Source organism: Arthroderma uncinatum (assembly GCF_011692745.1).
Source record: "Arthroderma uncinatum strain CBS 119779 chromosome Unknown scaffold3, whole genome shotgun sequence".
NCBI classification, from domain to species: domain Eukaryota; kingdom Fungi; phylum Ascomycota; class Eurotiomycetes; order Onygenales; family Arthrodermataceae; genus Arthroderma; species Arthroderma uncinatum.
The window spans coordinates 339,920-365,463 of NW_022983865.1; the positions used below are offsets into that span (position 1 = coordinate 339,920).

General features: G+C 47.9%; 10 protein-coding genes across 10 annotated transcripts; 3 read left to right on the forward strand and 7 right to left on the reverse strand.

Annotated features, from left to right (window-relative positions):
- Nucleotides 1–250: 250 nt before the first annotated feature.
- GIQ15_03901 (uncharacterized protein) lies at nucleotides 251–967 on the reverse strand (the record flags this gene model as incomplete). The annotated part of the gene is made up of 1 exon (XM_033551318.1): nucleotides 251–967. The coding sequence occupies one exon, from the start codon at nucleotides 965–967 to the stop codon at nucleotides 251–253; it is 717 nt and encodes a 238-aa protein (XP_033405048.1).
- Nucleotides 968–1,540: 573 nt separating this feature from the next.
- Nucleotides 1,541–3,060, forward strand: GIQ15_03902 (uncharacterized protein; the record flags this gene model as incomplete). The annotated part of the gene is made up of 2 exons (XM_033551319.1): nucleotides 1,541–2,657; nucleotides 2,978–3,060. 2 exons carry the CDS (start codon nucleotides 1,541–1,543, stop codon nucleotides 3,058–3,060), a joined length of 1,200 nt encoding a protein of 399 aa, XP_033405049.1.
- Nucleotides 3,061–3,064: 4 nt separating this feature from the next.
- Nucleotides 3,065–6,286, reverse strand: GIQ15_03903 (uncharacterized protein; the record flags this gene model as incomplete). The annotated part of the gene is made up of 7 exons (XM_033551320.1): nucleotides 3,065–3,586; nucleotides 3,655–3,877; nucleotides 3,945–4,262; nucleotides 4,331–5,098; nucleotides 5,157–5,393; nucleotides 5,451–6,087; nucleotides 6,142–6,286. 7 exons carry the CDS (start codon nucleotides 6,284–6,286, stop codon nucleotides 3,065–3,067), a joined length of 2,850 nt encoding a protein of 949 aa, XP_033405050.1.
- Nucleotides 6,287–10,246: 3,960 nt separating this feature from the next.
- On the forward strand, nucleotides 10,247–11,811 carry GIQ15_03904 (MFS transporter; the record flags this gene model as incomplete). Its single annotated transcript, XM_033551321.1, has 2 exons — nucleotides 10,247–10,616; nucleotides 10,685–11,811. 2 exons carry the CDS (start codon nucleotides 10,247–10,249, stop codon nucleotides 11,809–11,811), a joined length of 1,497 nt encoding a protein of 498 aa, XP_033405051.1.
- Nucleotides 11,812–13,243: 1,432 nt separating this feature from the next.
- On the reverse strand, nucleotides 13,244–14,137 carry GIQ15_03905 (4-sulfomuconolactone hydrolase; the record flags this gene model as incomplete). Its single annotated transcript, XM_033551322.1, has 1 exon — nucleotides 13,244–14,137. The coding sequence occupies one exon, from the start codon at nucleotides 14,135–14,137 to the stop codon at nucleotides 13,244–13,246; it is 894 nt and encodes a 297-aa protein (XP_033405052.1).
- Nucleotides 14,138–14,614: 477 nt separating this feature from the next.
- On the reverse strand, nucleotides 14,615–17,256 carry GIQ15_03906 (C6 transcription factor; the record flags this gene model as incomplete). The annotated part of the gene is made up of 8 exons (XM_033551323.1): nucleotides 14,615–15,060; nucleotides 15,124–15,383; nucleotides 15,511–15,823; nucleotides 15,883–16,356; nucleotides 16,426–16,507; nucleotides 16,579–16,993; nucleotides 17,065–17,135; nucleotides 17,185–17,256. The coding sequence occupies 8 exons, from the start codon at nucleotides 17,254–17,256 to the stop codon at nucleotides 14,615–14,617; spliced, it is 2,133 nt and encodes a 710-aa protein (XP_033405053.1).
- Nucleotides 17,257–17,641: 385 nt separating this feature from the next.
- On the reverse strand, nucleotides 17,642–19,222 carry GIQ15_03907 (threonyl-tRNA synthetase; the record flags this gene model as incomplete). Its single annotated transcript, XM_033551324.1, has 1 exon — nucleotides 17,642–19,222. One exon carries the CDS (start codon nucleotides 19,220–19,222, stop codon nucleotides 17,642–17,644), a length of 1,581 nt encoding a protein of 526 aa, XP_033405054.1.
- Nucleotides 19,223–19,745: 523 nt separating this feature from the next.
- Nucleotides 19,746–20,758, forward strand: GIQ15_03908 (enoyl-CoA hydratase/isomerase; the record flags this gene model as incomplete). The annotated part of the gene is made up of 2 exons (XM_033551325.1): nucleotides 19,746–20,068; nucleotides 20,143–20,758. The coding sequence occupies 2 exons, from the start codon at nucleotides 19,746–19,748 to the stop codon at nucleotides 20,756–20,758; spliced, it is 939 nt and encodes a 312-aa protein (XP_033405055.1).
- Nucleotides 20,759–20,956: 198 nt separating this feature from the next.
- GIQ15_03909 (glutathione-disulfide reductase) lies at nucleotides 20,957–22,808 on the reverse strand (the record flags this gene model as incomplete). The annotated part of the gene is made up of 3 exons (XM_033551326.1): nucleotides 20,957–21,390; nucleotides 21,458–22,293; nucleotides 22,360–22,808. The coding sequence occupies 3 exons, from the start codon at nucleotides 22,806–22,808 to the stop codon at nucleotides 20,957–20,959; spliced, it is 1,719 nt and encodes a 572-aa protein (XP_033405056.1).
- A 1,769-nt stretch (nucleotides 22,809–24,577) lies between these two features.
- Nucleotides 24,578–25,505, reverse strand: GIQ15_03910 (uncharacterized protein; the record flags this gene model as incomplete). The annotated part of the gene is made up of 4 exons (XM_033551327.1): nucleotides 24,578–24,931; nucleotides 24,996–25,114; nucleotides 25,168–25,245; nucleotides 25,316–25,505. The coding sequence occupies 4 exons, from the start codon at nucleotides 25,503–25,505 to the stop codon at nucleotides 24,578–24,580; spliced, it is 741 nt and encodes a 246-aa protein (XP_033405057.1).
- Nucleotides 25,506–25,544: the final 39 nt, after the last annotated feature.

The window sequence follows — 25,544 nt, forward strand, 5'->3', positions numbered from 1 at the left end:
TATCCCGGCGTCCGTTCTAAATTTGGCTCGAGACTGGACAAGGGCGATTTGTATAGATCAACGGCCAAAGCTAGAGGCAAGATACAAAACAAGAGCTGGGATTTTGACCGTTGACCACGGATTTTTTAACCAATATATATACAGACACGTACTCCAACCGCATTACCACCAAATAACACCAAAGTAACACCAAGATACTCGTAATGGTACACCAAATAAAGCCCAGACAGTTACCCACTGCCATCATAACTCAGATAGGGGTATAGTCCGTGATATATAAAAGGCCAGCCTCCAACATCCACCAAGACGTAAGCTCATGAGCGAATTTCAAGATCGGATTTTCCAAAGGCATCGGTGTTGTAATATGACTGGGTAGCCACATCAAAGTTTGCGTGGTAAAGATAATCTGGTCTTCCTTTCTTTCAAAGGTGGTCACTAATCGGCCCCGTATTTCGTTTAGTTCCATTGCAAATTCAACCCTGTCTTGCTCTCGAAGTGCAACCTTATACCCGCCGCACACAATGTCACCCGGCTCGAAATTGAGCCTTTGAATATGTGATGCCTTGAAGCTTTTGCGGGCATACTGATCGCACGTGAGGCTCAGTGCGTAGGCCTGCGGCATGCGGGAAAAGGCAGTCATATTCCGTCGTAGATACCGAGTGAGTATCTCGTCCTCGGAGAGCGAGGGAGATACGTTGATGCTCGCTGTGGAGAGGGAGGCCACGTCGTAGATAGCGCGAGTTTCGCTGGCGGCATCCTTATTGTGGCTGGACACTGGCATTGACTTGATATTCTGGAGCGGTAGAGCTGCGAGCGAGCCTGTTGACGAGGAGTGGCGGACTTTGCGGCCGAGCCGGCTGTGCTGGCATAGGAGGAAAGCTGTCGGTGCGCCAACGATAACAAGGACTGCTGCAGCGGCAGTCAGTGCCCTCAGGCAGCGTTCGAGCACCTGCGAGAGACAAGACATCTTTTTCTCTGGCTATAAAAGCCACTGTTAGCAGTACGAGTTGGTGTTTGCGATGAGAACTGTGGAAATTGAACTATTTATATTGACAAAGTGACTCTGGGGCTTGGCATTGCGACCTTGCATTAAATGTGCAGAAGATGTGCAGCTTGCATAAAGTTTAGATCAGATAAGATAAGCCCCTTTACTTTATTTTATTTTATTTCATGCCCCTCCCCATACGTTGTATAGTATTCACTTCTATCGCTTTTCGATTAATTATTATTATATCGAGTACTCTCGAGTAAGTACCAAATAGTCTATGATGTCATAGTATGCTCTTATTATGTAATCAGTCCCAGCCAATGAAAATGAAAGATTCAAATATCGCTTAACTTTAGCGCCACCCTAGTCCCTATAAAACACGCACAAGCCTCTAGCGCATCTCCACTTTTTCTTTTTTCTTTTTTCTCTTCCCCACGGTTTGCCTTGGCACGATTCTCGATACGCTTCTTGACAACGGTTTTGTTTACTGATCTGTAGTCCGTATATTTCGGCCTTACTCATTGTTGCCGCTTCTGCCCCCGAACTCTCAAAATGGACCCCAAGCTGACAGACGAGGAAAAATCTCATGTGAAGAGCATAAGGTCCAAAATCCAAAGAGCCCGTCAAGGAAGCAGCGAAGAGATCTACGGATCAGAAGACTACTGGAAGCACATCAAGGACGAACTTGACGGGCAAGGAGAGGTCAGCAGTATAAGATTTCGTGCTTTGCAGAGAGGTAGCGATTCAACAGATCCAAACTTCGAACAAGCTGCAGAGGAGTACATGTCACAGCAGGAGCGTCGAAACGCCAAACGGCTCTCCATTCTTGAGAAAGAAAAAATATTCAAGAAGAGAAATAGGGTCCTCCAACTGTCGGCAACCACCAACGTCACATCTATGCGCGCAGCCTACGTGGAGCTGCTTTTGTCTATCAAACGAAAAACAAGCCGCCAGAACCAAAGCAACTTCTCAAGAGATGTGCTAAAAGCATATGGTGGCACTACACGAGACAGCGGGGGTCTCAAATGCTTTAGTGTAATGGATGGCACTTGGCAGGATAAAGCCCAGTTCGTCGCAGCTCATATTTTCCCTCTCTCTCTCGGTGAAAGGACAATGGAGTACATATTCGGCCCAGACGCGAGGTACGAAATAAACTCACCACGAAACGCTCTACTTCTCCCTGAAGTAGTCGAAAGGTACTTTGATACCCACCAGATCGCCATTGTTCCCGCGCACTCAGACGAGTCCGAAGTTCGAGGATGGAAACTTTTCATCATCGATAAGTCGGGGCTTTGGAACAGGAGAATATGCCCATTTGTGTCCATGACATTTTCCGAGCTGCATGAGCAAAAATTAATATTCCCCAACAACTTCCGCCCGCGAGCGCGTTACTTATACTTCCATTACCTGACATCCATGATCATACACTTTAGAGCTGCAAAGAGGGCTGGTGTAGTTCGCAGTGAGCTCCCGGATTCTGAATGGCCTGAGCTCACGAAAGCATGGGCTACGCATGGAGAATATCTCAGGGACAGCATGATTTACAATTTTATCCAAGAGATGGGCCATGATCTTCCTGAAGAGTTAAAAGAAAATGCAATGGCGCATCGCGTGGCTATACGTTCGAACAGTGAAATTGAGGAGATTGGGGAAGTTGTTGGGTCGTTAAGTACGATTCGTATTCTCAATGAAGCTGGCGATGAAGATGGCGATGGTGACGATGATGACGACGATAACGACGATAACGATGACGATGACGACGATGACGACGATAACGATGACAGCGACTGTGATGATGACGGTGGCGACGGACGACAATAGATATTCCCGAGCGTCCGAATGCTTGTCAACCTTACCATTAGTGTTTATTGACCCCTGAGTTTGTGTCTGATGTGTGAGGGGGCGACTGACGTGGGATGGCCAGCAACGATTTTTACGGTTTCTGCGGCACAGATAACGACTAAGGCTAAGATGGGATAACATGTGTAGCTAGCTCTTCTAGTGTTTGCCCGAAGCGGGTGATGGTGCCGTTTCATCTAGATATGCTCATGTCGTGTATGCCTTTTGACTAAACCCCTATCCCCTATGCTCTATCCCCTTAGGCTCTCCTTGGTTAGATAAGCGCATTCGATCTGTTAGAGTACGCCAGATAGCAAATTCAGTAGGGCCATCCATGCCATTTTGGGTGGGTATCTCTTCCTCTCGGATTTGAAGGTCTACCCCCAGAGATTGCCATTTTTGAATAATGTCATCCCTCTCCCGTTGTGTTGCCTGAGACCACTCGTCGTAGCCTTGCTTACTCCGGCAAGCTATAATGTAACTATCCACAGTAGTCCCACAGCGCTTTTGGATCTCTTGATGGATACCGCTAAGGGTGTGGCCCGCTAAACCGAATATACCTGTATTTATTTCTGTTAGCAAGGGACTGCCGTAAAGGGGCGAGTTTACCAAGTTAACCATACCCGCTCCCGGCTTTAAAATCAGCCCACCAACCCCCTTAATAATTCCCATTATTCCGCCTGCTGCTCCATCTTTCAGCCCTTCGATAGGTTGGGTCACTAGGCCAGATATACCATCATAAAATCCATACCCAAATTCCTAAAACTGCATCAGTTCCCTGTGCAAACTTCTCATAAAACCACATATAAAAAAATGGTAAACGATACCTTTCCGGCTGCTCTTAGCCCGCTTTGAAAGTCGGTCACCTCCTCCCATTCCCTCACACTCTGATCACCATAGAGTTTTGGTGCGTCGTGGAATCCTTTTGCTATACCCAAGGCAAAGTGCATGGGTGACCTTAATCCAATATCAACCAGATTAGTCACAGCATAGCCTGTGGTGATCACATTGTCCATCGTAGCTTTCCATTTATCAACATCGCACCGTTTGCTAAGATGATGCAATTAGTATACCGCGATATAAAATAATAAAGTAGTGATTGGGAACGGTCACTAACTTTTCATCTGCCTCTTGACGGCTATTTTCATCGGCTTTCTGTGGCGGAGAGCTCGGAGCTTCAGGTGAAGATGCACGCCGTAAACGCTTATCTCCAGTATCACTAGAAGTGGAGGGCATTGGTGAAGCCGCTCTACTCGAACGCACAGGGGTATCCTCCATGGTATTACTTCTAGGGGGAAAAGTAGCCTGGATCAATTCCCCAGGGAAATCAGCAATGCCAATCGTAAAATCTGCAATGCTGCCAATTAATGCCGTAGCACCGCCGCTAATAGGATCATATGGACCTAGATTGATACTATATTCTCGAGGGCGGTACCTAAAAATAAAAAGTCCATGTTAGGTGAGAATTGGGTAGAGACTACTAGTATCGGTAAATAAACGTACAGTTTTAAGTCATCAAGGCCCAATATTCCTTCATTTTCCAATGCAGCAACAGCTAAGGCACTCAAGCGGATGTTGGTGTTTCGAATACACCATACGGCAGGTAGATTGTGAATAAGCATGCACCGGAGAGATGCAGGGTCCAAGTGGTTATGAAAGCTAGTGGCTCCTAGCTTTACACCACTTTCACCCTGTATATGCCTTCCCAGCCTCTCGGCATTTAGAACCGTCTCTGGTTCTAACGCAGATACAATTGCTGCAGCCAAACTTTCCGCTGTAAGGCGCTTGTAAGGTATCGGCGGCGGTCCAGCTCCAGCCTCTGCCACTATTGATCCCCAGAATGGCTGGTCTCCAAAAAAAGGGATAACAACGGTGGGCTTTCCACAACCGAGACCAGCAGCTGTCGTCCCTGCCCCTCCGTGGTGAACTACACAGGAAACCTGTTTAAAGAGCCAGTCGTGAGGGCAATTTTCAACCATGAGAACTTGTTCGGGAAGCTCTAGTTCGCTCTCACCAATACTGCCCCATCCTTTGGAGATCAATGCTCTCTGACCAGACTTCCGTACTGCTTCTAGGACTAACTTGGTTAGCTCGTCAGGATTGTCTATCACAATCGAGCCAAAACCAATATATATCGGTGTTGGCCCTGCATCGAGAAAATTGGCCAGTTGTGCCGGCGAGGTGTAGTCCGATGGGCTCGAAAGAAAGTAAAACCCCGCGACATCAATATGAGAGCCCCAATCCCTTGGTTTAGGGAGTAGTGATGAAGACCTGACCAGCATGTCAGTAAATTTAGACGGCAGTGATAATCGATATGTAAGACACTAACCAGCAGTATGTATATGGTACACGTAGACGCGAAATCATCCCAGGCCCCGATATAAGACTAATCGGCCGTAGGCCTAGATCTCGCTCCCGAAAGCGGTTTATAACATCCCCGAGCCCTTGCCAGGTGAGCATCTCCGTCAATGCGTATGATATGAAGTTTGCGGCGCCTATTTCGACATTCGATGATTGTATGTTGACCAATGGATGAGGGAACTTTTGTGTGGGTGACCATGGCATACTAGTAAGCGTGTATATTAGCAACTGGAATAATCCATAGATGCCCGCCTATACTTACGTGAACATAAGATGCAGGGGTATACCTAGCTTCTCTGCGCAGTGGATATGAGCGAAGCTGGGAGGGTTGGCAATAATTGCATCTGCGATAAATGGATTAAGCTCGGTCTCGGTCTTGTAGCCTTGCGTTCCTCCAGGTAACGATTCGGACGTATTTCTGCCAGAACCATCCTCTGCTTCAAAGCATGACAGCCAGCAGCCATGTAGAATCTCGGAAATCTCTCTTCTCCTTTTTCCAATATCTCCGTTGCGGAAGGCTTCATATCCCGGCATCAAACCTGGATTTTTGACCATAAATGACATTAATTGGGTTGGGTCACCGCCGATATTGAAAAACTCGAGACCGTTCTCTTCGACGGCTCCCTTAAATATTAAATGTGTGGCTATCCGAACGCGATGACGGTACTCTTCTTTCAGCACCTTTCCCAAGGCAATAAATGGTTGTATATCTCCGCGAGAACCGACTAGTTGGATCACGAGGTTGAGACGAGGTATGCTGGATTTCCCGTAGGTGTCCTCCAATGACTGGAGAATTGGTGCACCTGGTGAAATGGTCTCTGTAGGTGTGAAGACCTCTTGCAGAGCGGTAGAAAGACGTCGTCCCCTCTCCTGAATATTGACATCGACACGGCCGTCATCTAACACACGTCAGTTTGATTGCAAAGTCAGAATTATATTTGATAAAATCTAACCGGCGACAAAGGCTCTGGTGCCAAACCCTTCTTGTCCTATGTCCATTTCGCCATAATTTGTGCTATATGCCGGCTGAGGAGCCCTTATATCATCTTGGCTTAGGGCTTCCTGTTGAGGGGTCGTAGCTGGTGACTGGTAGGACATCGCGACAAGACGTTGGTGAATACGGTGTACACCAACGTGTGCACACGTAATGAAGCAGCAGAGACGAAAAGCTGGTCGTGCCTGTCCTATACCTCGTTCTGGAGGTCTTTAGTAGGAGTGTTCTAGCGATCAGGGTATGCAGGATCTCTCTCCTCATGCGTTATGCACTATAACTGCGGCAATGCGTATCGTGGGCCATTTGGTAGGCCTGCGAGGCGCATGTTAACGTCCCCCAGAACCCCATGCCCCGTACGGAGTCCAAGAGTACTTCTGTACTGCCTCTTCATGTTGGCATGATGTGACATCATCCCGAAGTTCTGGATAAGCTTAATCCTGCCGGCCGTATAAAAGTTTATCCGAAGCCGAATTTTAGTTGGGCAAAGTTCTATAGAGAGATCCTTTTCTCCTACACATAACGATGGCATATGCGTTCTAGGCCTCGGGCATGTGGAGGTATAGATCCAACGTTAAGAAATCAACGAGGAATGAGTGGACCTCATATGGTGCCTGCTATAGCCTAGTCAGAGCCATTTTATGCGCAGGGATATCCGATACACCGTTTACATTAATGGCTTGTAGGCAGCAGTGTTGCTACTACGAGCAGCTTTGGCAGGCTGCCGCCTCCGGTGCAATTTTATACAGCAGAATGTATTAGATTCGTTGTGAGTAAATATACAATATAGCTAACTTGGGGTATTGTCACCACAGCCACACCGCTCCTTAACGCCAGTACTCCCCACACACCTTGAGAAAAGCACAGTTCCCCACATGTTCGTTCTACCGGGTACCTATTTCAACGTGCCGTAATTCTATATCTGTCGATATCCGGTCTGAGCTTCCATGTTCACTTGCTTCATCGTACTTGACTACAACGTGTGTTGTCATTCGAATCCCATGTCTTTCCGAATCACTGTCTTTACCCACTATGGAGTCCATTCGGGTTTGTGCCTCGTGATCAAGCTCCAGCTTCCCAATTCCTATACTCGCGGATGTGCTAGGGTGCCGTGATCTGGATTTGTCTGGAGGCGTAGCATTCGAGGGCAACGGAGACCATGCTCTGCCAAAATACATATCGGATTGATCTGCTCTCATGGCCGCACTCATTATCGATGGCTTGCTGCTATGACTTGGGCCACTGTTGTTCTTGCCAGACCAATAACGGGAATTGATGAAACGTTCCAGAAAGTTGGGAAAAATTATCGAGATCGGACGCCAGAGCGGTGGCATACAGGCACATATGATGGCCAGGTTATACTCAATTACAGTCCAAACCGAGGAATCGATATTTGTCCATGGCGTGTCAAGGTGGGATGTAGCAAGGTCGATGGTCGTGATACGCAGAACGGAGGTTATGCAAACACTATGTGGAATATGCGTCAGTTGACAGGGTATCCATTGACCTCAGAATCTGTGGGAGGGTATATAAGGCGGAATATGAAAACAAAGGGATTGAAGCTGGTGAAACCCACAATAATCCAAGAGCAAACACCCCACAGAGAGCAACCTTACTCCTGTCCGGTAACTGCAGTCTGAGAATCACTGGAATAGGTAGAAGGACTATGAACATGTCCGTTGCAATAATGAACGACGCATTCGCGAACCAAAACGCCGAAATATTGATGCACCTCCCGCCGCCTGGGGTCTTCTTGTCGAACGCATATGGTAGTGGGTTGCATTGAAAGATACTTGAAACTATAGTTCCGGTCGTAAATGCGACTATAACGGCAATGCCCGTCCAACATGTTGTTTTAAACCAAGGGCAGATGAAAACCTGGAGGTAGAGAAGCAGAACGCTAATCTTTGTCAAGGCACTGGTTATTTTATAGAATATTTGGGCGAAATAGTACAGCTAAATAGTCGAGCAGTGTTAGCGCCTGTCCGTCCGCCTACCGCAGTCTTCTGGAGTGGGCTAATATACCTTTAAGGACTTTGCGAGTATCTCTGGAGGAATATCATCCTTATGTTTACCGAATGCCCACCCGCATACTATCGAATGATCAGTTGATGCCTTTCCGAGGTATTTTATGGGAAATGGCCCAACTTACTTATGATCATTTGGATCGAAATGGTTTCTGCAAATACCTAAATCCCGGACTCATCGTTAGGCAACCGTTTCTCCATTCCCTGCTATTCATCTCTTTATTATAGCGGGCTCGTAAAAGGGGTGTATATATATACCAACGAAGCCAAAATTGTCCAGTCATCAGGTCCCAGACTTTTTGAATAATACTTCCGACTAACAACTCTCCCAATAATAAAGAGTGGTGTGAGGATCGAAAATACTAGAGCTGGAATGGCCAGTCGGTCGGAAATGTCTTCAACATCCCCATAGTGGCTGAAAAGCGGCATGGTGCCTCATCGAAAGGCTTCACAATCGACGAACCTCAACGCAACCCATTTATGGAGTACATGCTGAAGAGAAGCAGAAGGGAAACAAAAAGTAATGGAGATCTTAAAAGTTGCAGAGAAAAGTGAAGGATCAACCAACCCATGGCTATGCTTGTAAACTCTTCAGCGGGATTGCCAACACCAGCCTCAAAGAAAGAAGGTAGTAGTAGTAATGGCAATCCAACAGGAACTGTATATGGGTAGTGAGGCAGGGGTACATCCCTTGTCTTCATCCCACGCAAAGTCAAAGCACACATTGGAATTTTGACTGGAATGCAGGGTAATGTATGGGTATTTCTGGTGCTCATCCATGCCGACATCCCAGGGTAGGGCAGGCAGGGGCGCGTGCTGAGAGGCAACACTTGACTAATGTATATTGGCATGAATGGGCCAGAAGGGAACTCCTTTGCCGATGCCTCTGTCCACGGGTGGACTTGAAAACTCGACTACGACACGCATAAGGAGTATTCCGTAGTCTTTTGTAGTGGCTTGAAGTCGCTCTAGTCGCTCAAAACAGCTATTATTCATCTAGCGGAAGTCCTAGAATTGGGGCCACAGATTCGGCGCCTTGCTTTCCGTAATGTGCGCCGTCAAGCGCAGTTTGGTGTCTACAAGGGTCTTATATAAATAACCCTGTAGCAAGCCGCTCCTTGCACACCATGATGGTAGTCTAGCCACGCCCAGTGTCGCTGTAGCAGGGACACCAGTTGCCCTGCGTTGCGTTGACTTGGTGCGAGGAATTCCGGGCTTGCTAGGATATTCAGTCTAGTTAGTCCTGCGACTCTATCATGGGTCTAAGCAAGGATCTGTGGAGGTATTTCTCTTACGCAATAAACTACCAGTAGATCTCGAATAGAGATTTGACCTGGTACTCTTTACCCGTTTTAGAATGCACAGATCTTCTGGAAGAAACATAATAGGCTGAGCAGGCGGCATGTGTAGTAGAAAAGTATGGAGTATCCTGGTGCGAGATACCAATGCGACGAGCGATGGGTTTTCGAAGCTAGTTCCGCCGTCCGTGTTATTTAAGCATCCGTTCGTATAAAACAAGCCCATAAGCGCATATATGTGCTCCATTAAGGGAGCTAGGAAATTTTCTAGGCTTCGGGTACCGGACGAGCGTGTTTCGCTCTCACGGTTCACCAGTCTAGCTGCGGACGAAATTTATTAATCTTGACAACGACCATGGATTTCCTTCTTGCTCATGGATTAATTAACTTACCCTAGTGGTGGGATTATATCTCCAGCATAAACAAAATCCCATGCGCTAGATGCGACATTGCTTTGATTGCTGCAGGCTGGCTGCTAGTAGACATGGATGCTACTATGTCCGAGCTGATGGTAGATTAGTACTCCGTACGCCGTACTCTGCAGGTCGGGTTCGAAAAATCTGCATGGCCTAGTTGCATCAGACTGCCTTAGAATACCAAATGGACACCGTGTAACTGGTCGGATTCGCCCTCTTTTCATTCCTCTTTCTCCTCTGTCTTGCACCTTTGCTTCGTTCGGTGTCGGATCGCTCTTCTCAAATTTGATTCTAGTGATCGCACTCGCAATACAGCGCCAACAGATATGGCAGACCTAGCAGCAGAGGAGAAGGGCAAGCCCCAGATAGCTGGCGTTGAAAGATCAGACTCAGAATGCGGTCCGGCCGAAGAAGGGAGCCAGTCTCTTGAAGCAGAAAAGAGGATGATGCGAAAGGTTGACATTAACCTCATGATTCCGCTATGGATCCTTTTCGTCTTCGGATTTCTCGACCGCATCAACCTTGGAAATGTCGCGGTCCTTGGGATAATGGATGAGTTGAAACTCAAAGGGAATGACTTCAATATTGCAGTGCAGATATTTTTTGTGCCATATGTCCTGATGGATATCCCGAGTAACATTTTGCTAAAGAAATTTGCTCCATCAACTTGGATTAGCATCCTCACCTTCCTATGGGGTATGTATCCCTCAATTACCCTCGAGAGTGACTGGGTAGGAATCCCGACTAAACGTTCGTTGATATAGGTGTTTCATCCATGTGTCAGGGATTCGTGAGAAACAACGGCGATCTTATTGTTTGTCGCTTTTTCATCGGTGCCTTCGAAGCAGGCTTTGTTCCCGGTTGTGCATACCTAATGGCCACATATTACAAGCGCCATGAATTCCAAAAGCGCCTTTCGCTCTTCTGGGTGGCTGGCTTACTTGCGGGAGCCTTTGGCGGTCTCTTAGCCTACGCTATCGACCATATGGCAGGACTAGGAGGATATTCTGGCTGGAGATGGATCTTTATATTGGAGGGTCTCTTTTCAATCGCCCTTGCAGGTCCTGCAAAGTTTTTTATTGCCGACTGGCCGGAGCAGGCAAAATTCTTGACCAGCGAGGAGAAAAAGGTGATGCAGACTCGCAGCAGCCAGGACGTTGGGGGCGGAGCCAGGATGGATAAACTTGATATCACCGCATGGAAAAGAATCCTGACCGACTGGAAAATATATGTTGGCACATTTATTTATATCAACATTACTGTATCAGGTTACGCGACAGCCCTTTTCATACCAACAATTGTGAGGTCCCTCGGATATTCTGGGATCCAAAGCCAGATCCATAGTATTCCGATATGGCTTGTGACGGCGTTCGTTACACTTGTCGTCTCATACCTGACAGACCGTCTCAGGCATCGACTGGGCTTCATCCTCTTTGGCGTTACTTTCGGAAGCATTGGGTATATTATCCTTCTTTGCCAGGGGCCCATCGTCGGTGGACTGCCGGCCGGCATTCGCTATATGGCCGTCTTCTTTGTCTGCGTAGGCTGTTATATCGTCCAGCCCGTGACCATCGTCTGGTTGGCGAACAACCTCGGAGGTCACTATAAACGGGCCATTGGTTTAGCAATCCAGATTGGAATTGGAAACCTAGGTGGCCTCATTGCAAGCAACGTCTTCGTGATGAAGGACGCGCCACGGTACTTTGTTGGATACGGCGTTTGCCTGGCCACCCTTATCATGTGCGGATGCGGCAGTGTTGTCCTCGCTCTGGGGCTCTTGCGTGAGAACAGGCTGAGAGAACAAGGCAAACGTGATGATAGGCTTCAGCTGGACGAGAGCATCTTGGGAAATATGGGCGATGATGATCCACGGTTCCGCTTCACGATCTAAAAAAGAAAAGGGGTTAACGATGTTTATGGTACTTAGCTCGTCATTCGTAAAGGAAAAAGCAATATGGTTAGTTAAACTAGTAAGTAGTTACTTGGTTACTCTCGTTTGTTCCACTTTGAACCCGTCCTTGACAGTTCTATATGAAGCCTGGCAGGGCCTTGTAATCTCTGTAGGCTTGAGCCCAGGAGGTATACCTTGTTGTAGCTGCTGAGGAGACATGCTACACATTAATCCTGACCTTCTTTACCCTGTGACTGCCTCTAGGCATGGTTGATGGTGTGTAGCAGTTTTATATCGTCCTGTGCGATGGCGATGAAACTGCGCAATCCGTGTAACGGCTGACCGCTTTCGTTTCGGTTCAACATCCATTTAGTACCTAATATCGGTTCATGAGATGTCACAAGCAGGAAAGGGTCATAAGACGAGGATACGAGAGCAATATTGCTGATATGACAAGAGAACGGGTAACGAGTTGTGCATCTTCCAGGTGCTGTTCAAGATGGGATATTTATATAGGATGGAACACCTCATCCCATCCTCCAACTTCGCCCTCAAGCCTGATCACGTCTACCGATCACTATACTTGATATTGAACAACCTGCTCTCAGCTCTGAAACATTAGCTCTAGGACGAACTACCATCTCAATAAACATGCATGCCAACGGGCTGAACATAGCTGCAATGGCTCTGATGACTCTATCATCGTTCATTACAACTTCCAGCGCCGTGTGGACTTGTCCTAGCGAGCGAGAGCCGCTATGCTGTACCCATTATGAAGATAAAGCCCCCAAGGGCCTATTTGGCACCGGATGTAGGATAATCTTCCCGCAATCCAGTCTTGAAGGCGCAGACCATGAAGCTGACATGTCGACAATTGGATCCAATAGGTACCCCAGCCCCCAGAAAAGAAGGATGCAAAGATAAATCTCCCGTCGAATGTTGCAAGCCTCTCGTGAGTTACATTTGCCTTTGACATACCGTCAATATAAGAAGCAGATTGGATTCATTGATGACTGGTCATTCTAGGCCGACAACACAACCCATTTCTGTGACAGCCGCGCAAAGGGTTATATATTAGTTAGCCAGGAGTAAGAATCGCTTGCGGATGCAAGGTCTGCCTGATCATCTTTCGTGTATGAATAACTTTAGAAGGAAAAGGGGGAAAATGTAAGAGAGAGAGCAACAGGTTATATACTTTTAGTATGAGAGGGCCTGTAAGGTACTGCGCAGTGTTCTTTTCGGGATTGCAAAGGGAGATAACGTCCTGCCATTGCGAACTGGTATTATATTAACGGATAACCGATGAAGGGTTCCACTCAATTACCAATAGTGACCGACTCTGATCGATGCTAGGATTCGTGAATACGCGCTGGATTGTAAAGAAGTATATATATGCAGTGACGATGGGTATAAACAAGGGGACTATGGAATTTCACGACTCAGTTACAGCCTTGACATCCCAAAGCTCTTCTGCGTTGCGCTGGAATAGTTTCTCAACCATAGCCTGGTCGCCGTGGCACCAGTCGACACAAGCTTTCATAAACGGAACAATATCGATCGAATCAAATCTTGTATGCGGCCAATCCGTAGCAAACACTACCCGATCTGGGGCCACACGCATAAACTCCATGCACATTTCCCGCAGGCCGTCAAATTCGGGGTTGCTGGTAAGTCGATATGCGGCGGATACTTTAACGTACGTATGACCATTCTTGAGGAGCTCGATCAATTCCTTGAAACCTGGGAGGCAATATGGGTCTAATTTTGTCGTATGGCTTGTACTAGTAGCCGGGGCAGGTAGCTTGGGGCTTCCGAAATGGTCGAAACAGACTTTAACTCCTAAACTTGGGACAACAGCCTGCAGAAGGGGGATGTGGTGAAGGGCAATATAGAGCTGTAGAACCCAGCCATACGGGCGGATTATATCTGCGTACTTGTGCATGATCGTTTTTAGTTCCTCGGCATTTAATTCTTTGCCGGTAGATTGCAAATTGAGTCTCACTCCTCGAACGCCCCATTGATGCCATAATTTTAGGGTATCCTCAGACGGTTGGTTGTCCGGATCCAGCGAGACCACCGCTCTTCCTCGACTAGAGCCCAGTTCCTTCAAACCGTCAAGCATACATGAGTTGTCGAATCCGTATATGGACGGTTGGACTAAGACGATATTTCGCATACCAACTGAAGATTCGAAAGACATTGCATCAGCGAGTGTATGGACAGGGGGCACATATTGCGCATCCGGCGCGAGGGGGTATTTTTCTGGGTTGACAATGTGCATGTGGCTGTCCCATGATGAAGGTGGCAGCTTTGGCGGGGTACTCATGGTTCTGTACCGCGATTTTGCTCGCCTAGTGGAGGAACTCAAGATGTTTGGTCGATGAAGAAGCCTGCTGCGTACAATATAAGCCATGGAACATGCGATGTGCAAGCCGGATGTTCGAACTTGAAGATGGAGTAAAATAAATAAATACCACAATCACATGACTAGTTACTATCATTTTGCCGAAAGCCGAAAGCCGGAGCATTATACTCCGGTCGATATGGGCGGATCTATATAAGGTAGAACGAGATGGAAATAGTTGCAAAGACGATAGATACCGTTTGCATAAAAGGTTGGTCCCATAAGTAAGTCCAAATAACCGCAAACCTATCTAAAAAGGCAAAGTAACGCCATAGTATCCATCACATATGTACAATAGAGAAACCAAAACGGTTGCTTTTCTTTTTACAGAAAAGGATAAAAAGAAGGAAAGATAAACTCGCGCGTACTCCGTACGCGGTAAGCAATCGGCGAGGAGCTCTAGCTAGCTGGCCCAGTCCCAGCCCAGTTCGTGGTGTCGAACCCCGTCCCGACGCCACCAGGGGTAGTTGGCTCGACGTACGAAAAAGCCTCAAACAGTTCTGGTGCGATGTCATACATTCGATCTTGAGCGATGAAATCTGGCGGGTCTGGTAGCGGTGGTGTATCCATAATGAAGGGATTTGGGTTATGTGAAGGTTGTCGCTGTTGCTGTTGAGCTTGTTGACGGTCTGCCGGGGGAGGAGTGATGCTAAATGCGCCGTGTGGGGGTAGGGTATATATATGTTGACCATGTAGCGGATCTAAAGAGGCGGGAGGTGATGAAGTAGTGGTCTGTGGAGACTGGGCGGGGATAGCGGGCTGGTCTGGGTTGGTCGGAGTATCAAAGATGTTGATGCGAAGCTTTTTTAGTTCTTTCTCGACCAAACCAAGCGCGGTATTGATAACTATAAATTGGATCGTTAGTCCATGCCGAACCCCAAACTCATTCAAAAGGTTCAATTTCTCACCTGGATTAGCCGCCTTAACACGCTCAAGTGCCAAGATACAATATCTCAGTTTCTCCAACGTCGAAGCAGATGCGTATTTTAATGCCTGAATTTCGAGTATAAATATGGAAGCGGCTGTATATAAACTGTACGCGAGGGACAGAACGACATGGCTATCGCCGAAAGTCCGTCTAAAGAGATCGTATAGTGAGATGTTAGAGGTAGCCGACGAGAGACATTGGACCAAGTGGTTAGCATTGTTTGTAGCGTTTTCCCGGGTTCTAAATGGCCTAGAGCAGAGCATCGGGCGATGGAGAAGGATGTTGGTGGTGTGGTATAAACAACTAGGCTGGAGTCAGCATTTGATATGGTATGTATAAGCGGACTGGGGTATTCCAGTTAGCTTACTTTAGAGTCACGACGTGACTAGGCGGGCAGTATGTAGGGAGGCTACTGGGAACGAGTTTTAGGAAAGGCGGAAGTTCATTCCACCATATCTCAAGATTTGCCCCCTGTTTGTCCACACAATCCTGGATTTGGGCTTCTGTGCTCTGTCGAACAGGATCATATATGTGGATGATTATCTGGTTGAGGATTTCCGCCAACGAACACATCTTCATGAAACATGACGTTGAGTGGGCCTGCGTCGGCGGATAGTGCATACCCTCGGGGAATACCACTCCGTGGGGTGTCCATATTTCGATCTCGGCAGTATCATCCACTGATAATATTGTTAGTATTGCTATCATTGGAGGTCAAATGGTAGGGATAGATACGTACATAATATCCGGGGTGGACTGACGGGGGTATCCTGGATAATCGGCGATCGGCCGAAATATAGCGACACCAGTTTATCCCAAAAGTAGCAGCTCCAGAAAAGGCGGTTTCTAATCTCGACGTCTTCGTCTGAGAATTGCACCGAGCCAGAGTACTTCCGGCTATCAATGGTGATGCCTAAGTCTTCTACAAGTCGAAAGGCCATTCCGCTATATAGCCATGCTTGGGTTCGATTTCCACGGCCACATTCCTGGGCACTCAGCAAAAGCAGAGTCTGAACAACCGTGATTTGGCCGTTGCCACTCTTCAAACTTTCAAATAAACCAGTCACGGCTCTCTGGCGGAATTGCTGGCCTCCATCGTAGGCATCGAGCATGCGAGCGATCTTAGGTTCGTCCCTGCACCACCGAAGGGAGTGGGATAGAATGGCGTTTAGGAGAATTTCGGAGAAGTATGGGCCGTTCATCTTCATATCACCTATAAGATCAACCAAACTTAGCGTCCATACAACTGTGGTCTACGAGGGCCGCATGGGCTGGTACATACGAGTAAAGGCAGGGCGATACACAAAGTTAAATAACGGTTGTATCCAGCACCAGTGGGAGTCCAGCAAGTAGTTGAACGGTTCCTAAAATGGAGGAAATTAGTGAGTGGGGATGATTCAACAAGATTCCTCGTTTTGTCAATCAAAAGTCATACTGGGATGGTAGTTAATTGCTCGAATGCACGTTCTCTCCATGCATTGTTAATGAGTCGTTCCTTTCGGCCATCCGACTCATTGTCGACGGATAAAGTGGGATTTGCGATTTCCGCTAGGCCGCTGGGCAGCTGGAATAAACTGGTCGGACCATGGAACGAGATGCGCCCGTCGTCCTCCACCGTCAGGCCCTCGATGTCTCGGGAGAGTAGATCCACGGATTCCTTAACATCTTCACGATGCTGTTCAAACGAATCGATGGACGATGGCCTGTCTGACTCTTCTACTTTCAGTCCGCGATCTTGCTCTGTGTCCGCACCGTTGCGGTGTTGGGGGTCCTTTCTGAACTTTGCTAGCTCTGCCTCTAGCTTTGCAATGCGCGATTCGAGAGTTCGGGTATACGACAGGGTCGGAGTCCTGTTGCTAATTAATATCGCTTTTTTGATATGGAGGCGTATATCGCCTTGAAGGGGCGGTGAAAGGCTCACAAGGTATAGATGCACGCTTCACCCCGCGCGGAGCATCGCGAACATGACGGCGTTGCGGCGTTACATTTTACCTATATCCCATAAGCAGCTGCACAATGTGTAATGTTCACGGAGCCTTACCTTGCGCTTGCGACATGCCTCGCACGAGAAAGCGCTCTTTCGGGAGATTGATGGTTTTGACGAGTCAGACATGGGGTCCAACGAGACGGGAGCGCAGCATGAATCGGCCAGTGAGTTTGTGGCTCAACAGCCATCTCACAGGATCCGAGAAATGTCGTATCTTGAAGTTGTCCGCTCTATTGCACGCACTGGAAAGCAAGCAGCTTGCTGTTCCATCCTCTCTTGCGATCGTTTTGATAATCTCGAAAAGAGCCGCGGCGGGGCAAATCGGGACCGGAAGTTTAGTTTTTCCCAGGCCGAGGTAAGCGCGTCGGGAAAATAGTTTTTCCGCGCACATGATAATATTCCCAGAATGGAAGGTCATTAGGTGGCTCTATTCGTACATCTATCTGTTTATTTATTGTTACAAGGGGGATATGTTATATATATCTTCATCTTCATATGGCGATGGATAAGGTCATAGGAACCTTCTCTCCAGCTCGACAAGCCAGGCATGTACGTCATCGACCTTCATCCTTATCTGTGCCTTGGTCCTTTCACCGGACGTCGAGACGGACACGTTCCAGCATGGTATGCCGTGCAACAACGCCTTGATTTCCTCTTCACTCTTGCCGTTAACTTGACCGAACAAGTCGATATCAATCGACCCTTCAGCGACGTTTTTGGGGCCCATGATGAAGACGAGGTTGTATTTCGCAGTATATGCTTCGCGCAGTTTTTTGGCTAGGGATCTATTTGACGGGTCGAGGTCGACGTTGAATGTCGGCTGTAGCGGTGATAGAGGGAGATTGCTTTCTGCAGGCCGGTGGGAAGTGATGGGTTGGTATCCGGATATTTTAGCCACAACGTCCTCTGCAGCTCGTGTGAGCTGCTCATCTCCTCCGACAGTGACAAGAATTGACTGGCGAGGTGAGAGCCAGAATGGCCATTGACCATTGTATCGTTCGATCAAGAGTGCAAAAAACCGCTCTAGCGAGCCGAATATCGCCCTATGGATCAAAACAGGGGTCGCTATCCCACCAGTAGCTGGATCGTACTCCTCTGAGCCTTCGGGGACCAGATACTCCAACTCAAATCTCCGTGGTAAGTTCATATCCAACTGTATAGTAGATAGCTGGTGATATTTCCCGTGGGAATCCTGAATCTGTAAATCAATCTTTGGCCCATAAAACGCGCCATCTCCCTCATTAAGTTCCCAGCTTAGACCGCTGTTATCCAACGCCTGTCGGAGCTGCTGCTCTGCAGTCTCCCATAGCTCCAAGCTGCCGATGAAGTCCTTCTCCGGCCTCGTAGAGAGAACAAGTCTATATCCATCCGCAAGTCCGAACGTTTGGAGGACAGTATCCGCAAATTTTAGCGCCAACTGTATCTCACTTCCAATTTGCGATGGACGACAAAATATATGTCCATCATCCTGATGGAACCTCCTCACTCGAGTGAGCCCCGACAACGAACCGGAAACCTCATTCCTGTGAAGAGGGCTAAAATCCGCATATCGGACAGGGAGTTCCCGATACGAGTGTTTCTGAGATTTAAACAAAAGGCAGTGGCCTGGGCAGTTCATTGGTTTTAACCCATATGTCTCGTCCTCCCCCGCGGCAGACCCTTCAACTTCGCCTGTATTCCCACGGCCAGCCACCTCATACATATCATCTTTATAATTTTGCCAATGTCCTGATACCTCCCAGAGAGATTGTTTATAGATATTCGGCGTGAGGACTTCGCGGAAGCCGTATTGCTTGTATTGCGCCCGGAGAAAGGAGATGAGCTTGTTGAGGATGTGGGTGCCATTGGGGCGGAAGAGCGGCGATCCGGGGCTATAGATGGAGTTGGTGAAGAGTTCCTGGGCTGTTCCGAGGGCCCTGTGGTCTGCTGGAGCTGCAGAAGTTTGTTTGATATTAGGGGTCGACTTTTCTGACGGCGCAGAGCAAGAACAGTATCTGCTATGGAGAGTCGTAAAGACCGACTGTTGTCGAGCAGCCCGATAGACAGACGGCCGGCTGCCCCATCTCTGGGCAACCAAATGAAACCGTCTCATGGGAATTAGTAGTTGATTAGCTGGCTCTGCTCTCCGTTATCTTCATCCTTACAAAAAGAGCTGTATAGCTTTTTGCTTTTCGCCGGCCAAAATAAAAGGTCACGTGCCTCAGTCCCCCGGATTTAAAGCCGGCGAGATTCAGTAACTCCTCCGCAAACGACAACGGATATCAACCTGGATATCAACACTTGCCTGCTACCTAAGGCCCCCAGGGTGCGTTGATGCGCAGAGACTATATGTACAAATCCGCGACAGGATAGCCACCGTTGATGAGAATATATCCCCGCCTCGGCTGATGAATCCTTGAACCTCGGCTCCAGCAGCTGTATGGACAGCCAGCTCATCCTACGGGCTTGCCATATCGACCCAACTTCTCCTCAATACTTACAACTGACATATTAACCTGACTTGATTGTGTGTTTAGCACCCTCCTACACCCGAAAGACTCGTTGCAGACTTAATCGGGAGCATACTATTCTATCTCTCCTACCACCCATCCATCCTCCCAGCGAGCTATACCAAGATGCCTCCATCCCTTCCAGATTCTTACGCTGCCCTGCCGACGGCGCATATCAAGCTCTCCCATGTCCCAGCTTCGTCCCCGACGCCTACACCGGTCCTGCTCCTCACCTTAAACAGGCCTGAGAAGCTCAATGCCTACACTGAGCAAATGTCCAGGGAGATGGCCGAGGTGTTCGGCATGGTGGATATTGATGATCGTGTGAAGGTTGTCGTGCTCACAGGCTCAGGGACCAAGGCGTTTTGCGCCGGTGCAGACCTAGATATTGGATTCAAGGGAATGGGAAAAGGCGGGGCTGCGGAGAGGGACAAGGATCACAGGGACGGGTATGTATATGCTGTTCTATCGTAGATAATATATAACTAAACACTGAACTAACGGTAACTTGTCTATGATGAAGTGGTGGTAGGATAACCCTGGCGATACACAATTGCCGAAAACCGACTATAGCGGCAATTAATGGATCTGCTGTTGGTATTGGGATCACCATGACCCTCCCAGCTACTATCCGTCTGGCGACCGCGAAGGCCAAAATCGGATTTGTATTTTCCCGCCGTGGTCTTATAATGGAAGCCGTATCGTCCTTCTTCCTACCAAGACTCATTGGGCACTCGCGTGCGCTGCACGTCACTACTACTGGCAACACATACCCTGCAGACCATCCGCTGCTGAAAGAATTATTTTCAGAGATTCTGCCCACGCCCGAAGCGACGGTGGCTCGCGCTCTTGAGCTTGCCGACGACATTGCGCGAAATACCTCGACGCTATCAACCTCGCTGATGAGAGATCTCATGTATCGTGGCCCAGACAGCGCGGAGGCAACTCATCTACTTGATTCGTCGCTTATATACCCGCTCTTCGGCAGCAGAGATAACGAGGAAGGGGTTAAAAGCTTCCTCCAGAAGAGGAGCGCAGAGTTCAAAGGCTCATTTAATAACCCGGCGGATATCCCTGCCGTGTATCCCTGGTGGAATCAGGTTGATGTGTCTCCTCCCAAGACCAACTCGAAACTGTAATGCTATATCAGCGGTACGGCCGAAGGTAGATGCCATTAGAAATAGAAAATATAGGCTTCGTAACCGGGCCAAGTTCTATTTTATGATCCAAACTGCCCATGCAAAAATATATTTAATGATGTAGTAACACAAAAACCAACCCAAAAATATTAGGTCTATATCCTATCCATACGTTAGATATCTCTAGATGTTGATAAATTACCGCAGAGTAACTAATTCTTCTGCGCTGGTAGGATGAATGGCGACACAGGAATCGAAATCCTTCTTTGTGGCACCCATCTTCATCGCAACGCCGAATCCTTGCAACATCTCGCCCACGCCGAGACCCAGAATATGCAAGCCAACAACCTTCTCCTCTGGCCCAGCGCAAATGAGCTTCATCTCCGTGGGGTTCTTCTCCTTCTCCTCAGCAGGGAAGACGCTGAAAAACATATCTGTGAATTTCGTGTGGTAGATCTTGAGGTTTTCTTTGCCGTACTTTTCAACGGCTTCGGGTTCAGTAAGGCCGGATGTGCCGACTTCTGGGTGAGAGAAGACGACGGTGGGGATGTTTTCGTAGGAGAGCTTCGATGATTTGAGCTCCGGAGGTCCGAAGAGACGGTTTCCAAGCTGTCGACTAGCGGCGATGGCGACTACAATGGTAGTTAGCACCATGGTGGAGTATATGGTAGAGAGGAAGGGGGATATGTGTATAAATACCTGGAGTCAACTCTGCCTGACCGGTAACATCACCTAGAGCATAGATACCGTCCACAGAAGTGTTCTGGAACTCATCAACAACAATATGTCCCTTGTCGTTCTGTTTAACGCCGATTTCCTTGAGACCCAAATTCGTGACTGCGGGAGCTCGGCCAATGGCCCATAGCAGCTCGTTGACTTCCATCTCTGATCCGTCATCGAATGTCAGTTTGAGACGCTTCTCGGCACCCTTTCCTGGGCTTAATAGCTCCACCTTCTTCATTCCAGTGTAGCCCTTGTGCAGGTGCATGCCAGTTGCCTCGTAGCGTTTGGTCATTGTTTCCTGAATCATGGGGTCAAATTTCCTCAAAAAGGTCTCTCCACGGATGAACAGGTGTGTCTCCACGCCGACAGCATGCATGACGCCAGCCAATTCAACAGCGATATAGCCAGCTCCAACCACAGCAAGTTTGGGTGGTAGGTCCTCAATCTCAAAAAACCCATCACTGGTAATTCCGTGTTCGGCGCCGGGGATGTCAGGAACAATTGGGTATCCGCCCGTAGCGATGAGGATATGAGGAGCAGTGACGGTTTTCTTCCCAGAGCCGTCCATTAGGTCAATCTCTACCACCTTTTGTTCGAGGAATTTTGCGGTTCCCTTGACAAGATCAATGCCCTCGCGGTTCCAATTGCGCTCGTAAATGCCATTAAGACGCTCGATGGTCGAATCACGGGTGCCTTTGAAGTAGCCGTAGTCGAATTTAATGTCCTTGGGAACGTCATAGCCGTAGTGCTTAGCGTGTTCGAGGTGTTCGTTGATGGACCCAAAGTTCCATGTCATCTTTTTGGGTACACATCTAGATAAGCTGGTTAGCATATTGATTCTCCGTGTGGACACATAAAGGAGAGCAAATCGATCCTACCCAACATTGACACAGGTGCCTCCGGATCGGCCATTTTCAACGATCAGAGTCTTCGCCTTGTACCATCCGGCAGCTCGCCTGGCACCACCACTGCCGCCACTACCACCTCCAATCACAATGTAGTCATACTTCTCCACGCCCTCCATATCAATTGGGGCCATTTTACCCTGTGATGACGTCGATGGGGAAGAGAATAGCTGCCTCGAGATGGCTCCGAGGCGGGGTATAGAAGTGACTTCGGCCTTTCTAGTCGCCAGCGTTCTGTGGCGAGCAGCAAAGGGCGAGTATAAGCTGCTGCGAGGCGGCTGCTGCGTATGATAACGTCGGGCTGCGGAGCGAGAAGGAGTCGAGAGAGCGATTGGCGGGAAGAGGCCGTTTTTATGTGTAATGCTTCGCCCGATGCGAGAGAGCAGCGTTGATGCGGATGGTGGGGTTGACAAGGAGGGCATCCCTTGGCTGGCGGGGGAAGGGAAAGACGCGGGAGACAGTTAGCTGGACAGAAGACTGACCGGGATAGCGCAGTTCAAGTCTTCCCTGCGATCAGTTCGGTTTCTCGAGCAAGACGATGCCCTTTTTGACGCTTCGAGATGTTTTGATTATTCATCCGGCGTTTTCTCAAGGGCCGAGGCTCGCGGCTGATGACGTCAGCATGCAGTGCTATCACGTATCTACATAGTAGTGTGTTGATATATACCTATTAGGCCATTTTAGGTACTTAGTTACTCCAGAAGTCTTCTCGTTACAATTAATCAGCCTTCTATAATATCTTTATATATCCCTGGCGAGAGGCGAGATTCGTCGCGCAGTTGGATGATAGATCACGTGATTCCTCCAGCCGCGGGGATCCGCCTATATCTTCGCTTTCTATTATATATTCTCTTGCTATAGATATCAAACTCAACTTTGCTAAGCTGTTAATTACATGCGAAGCTCTAGACACTATCCTCAGGCCCTAGTTGGACTCACCGAGTTCTTCTACTTCCATTATTCCTCGAAGCTGTGCCTCGTTCTCAAGTCTTCCTGATACGCCTCTCCACTTGGTCTACCTTGAGATAGGAAAGCAAACGTCTATTGTTTATTCATCCAGCGCGATACCTCCAGGGCTTTTCCTACCACTAGCTCAAGTACCACCAATTTGAAAAAAGTCTCCAGTTTCTCCCAGACCTTCTATACCAGTGCAAGTCCTTATACTACAAACGTTCAGTCTCCTGACCTGCACAAGAGCCGACAATATGCTGAATTTTATGTTGGACCACAAGGGACAAAACGGCCTAGTGTCCAATGGGTACGATTAGTTTTGGGAACGAGTCATAACCACATACAGGAATCTGAAATTTTACCAATGGCACAACTATAGCTGCGGATACTCTACTATACTGTAGGGATCCAAAGGCATTTCGAATCCTTCTGGCAGTTGTTGTTGTCCTTACACTTCTTTTCATCCATGAAACATCACGCATTCAGGTCACGTAAGAATATTCCTTGATATTACTAAATATTATGTACTAACTAACTCCCTCTTTCTATAGCTACAATCTGAATGAAAAAGCAATTTCTTCAAGTTTAGACTGTTACCTAAGCCATCTCAACTGAATGAAGATATGTTAAACCACAAGGGACAAAGAGGCCTAGTGTCCAATGGGTACCATTGGCTTCGGGGAACGAGTCGTAACCACACACAGGAATCTGACAAGATACCAACAAGTAAGTAACCTATATAATAGGAGACTTTAAAATATCGAGAGGCTAACTTCTATACAGCGAACCCATACTTGCTGCTACGGCGGAAGTAGAAGAGAGCCTTCAAAGAACAGAGGCTACTTTGGAGAGAACAGAGGCTACCTTGCAGAGAGCAGTGGTTACCTTGCAGAGAATGGAGGCTACCTGCAGAGAATGGAGGCTGCCTTGGAGAGCGAACGCAGCCCTATACCCACCCAGCTATATCTTGTTTCCTCTCCTGACCCCAGATATTCGATACAAGATAGCGCGGACTACGGTAGGCGTGGCAGGGGGGTATAGTTAGTTCTCGCTGCGTGTGAGTTTTTTGATACTCTTCTCAAAAGGTATAGGTAGAGTGGAGATGTAGGATATGATAGCCTAAGATATTATACAGTTGCTTTACTCTCTGGCTGGGATGTGCTTTCAGGATTGAGCTGTGCAAAAGTGGACTTTGGGTCGGCTTCTTTGGTATAGCTGGCACTCGTATCATCCGTTGTACTCACTCCAAATCCTGAAGCCATGGATGCTGTAGTGCTTGCTCAGCCGTTGGCCGTGTCTTGTAGTCGATAGTCAGGAGATATCGAATAAAGTCAACACAATCTATAGGGGTATTTATTTTAGCAAGCTCTTCTTCAAGAGATCCAACTTTAATAAGGTCCTGTTTCACAAAGAATTCTGCTAGGTCAAGTTCGGGTTTATACTTGGGATCTTCGTCTCGTTCTAATGGTCCAACAAGTTTAATAATCTTGCCAATTGCCCACGCGGATTTATTCACATCAAGAGGGAACTCTTTGGCACGGGAATCCTGGTCCCAGTTTCCAAATATAATTCGATTCGCGAAAAAGTGCGTTAGCTAGTTAGAGGTCAGCAGCAGTTGGATGTACAAGGATTGAAACGACGAAAACCATGGAACCTACAGTAATACCAACGGACCATATCTGGCAAGGAGGCGTAGGCAATACTCCCTTCCAGATCTCTGGAGCACGAATTTCAACCCCTTGCAATCGGAAGTCGTCAAAGCCCTCGGAAGTAACCACTAGTTCAAGTAAGCATATGATATCCAGAATGAAATTAACCAGGGCAACATACATGCTCCAAGATCAGCAAGTTTGGCTATAGGTTTCGACGAGTCCACATCAGAGACCAGGACGTTGTTAGGGTTAATATCTATCAGTCTGATATCAGTCTACTAAACACACGTAGAGTACGGTTGTTTGGGTATATGATTTGCGAATACCTGTATGCACGGCAGTAAAATGCCCATCCATATCTGAGAACACCTTCACAGCCTCGAGGATGGACTTTGCAGTAGCTTTTAGAAAAGGCTGGCCGAGTTCCTGCGCATTAGCCCTTAACGACCATAGGTCTGTATCCAAGTATTCAAACACCATGCATTGATCTGTTCCGTTATCAATGACTTCGCGCATTGCTCTTATATTGGGGGAGCTGGTGACACAGTGGTAGCC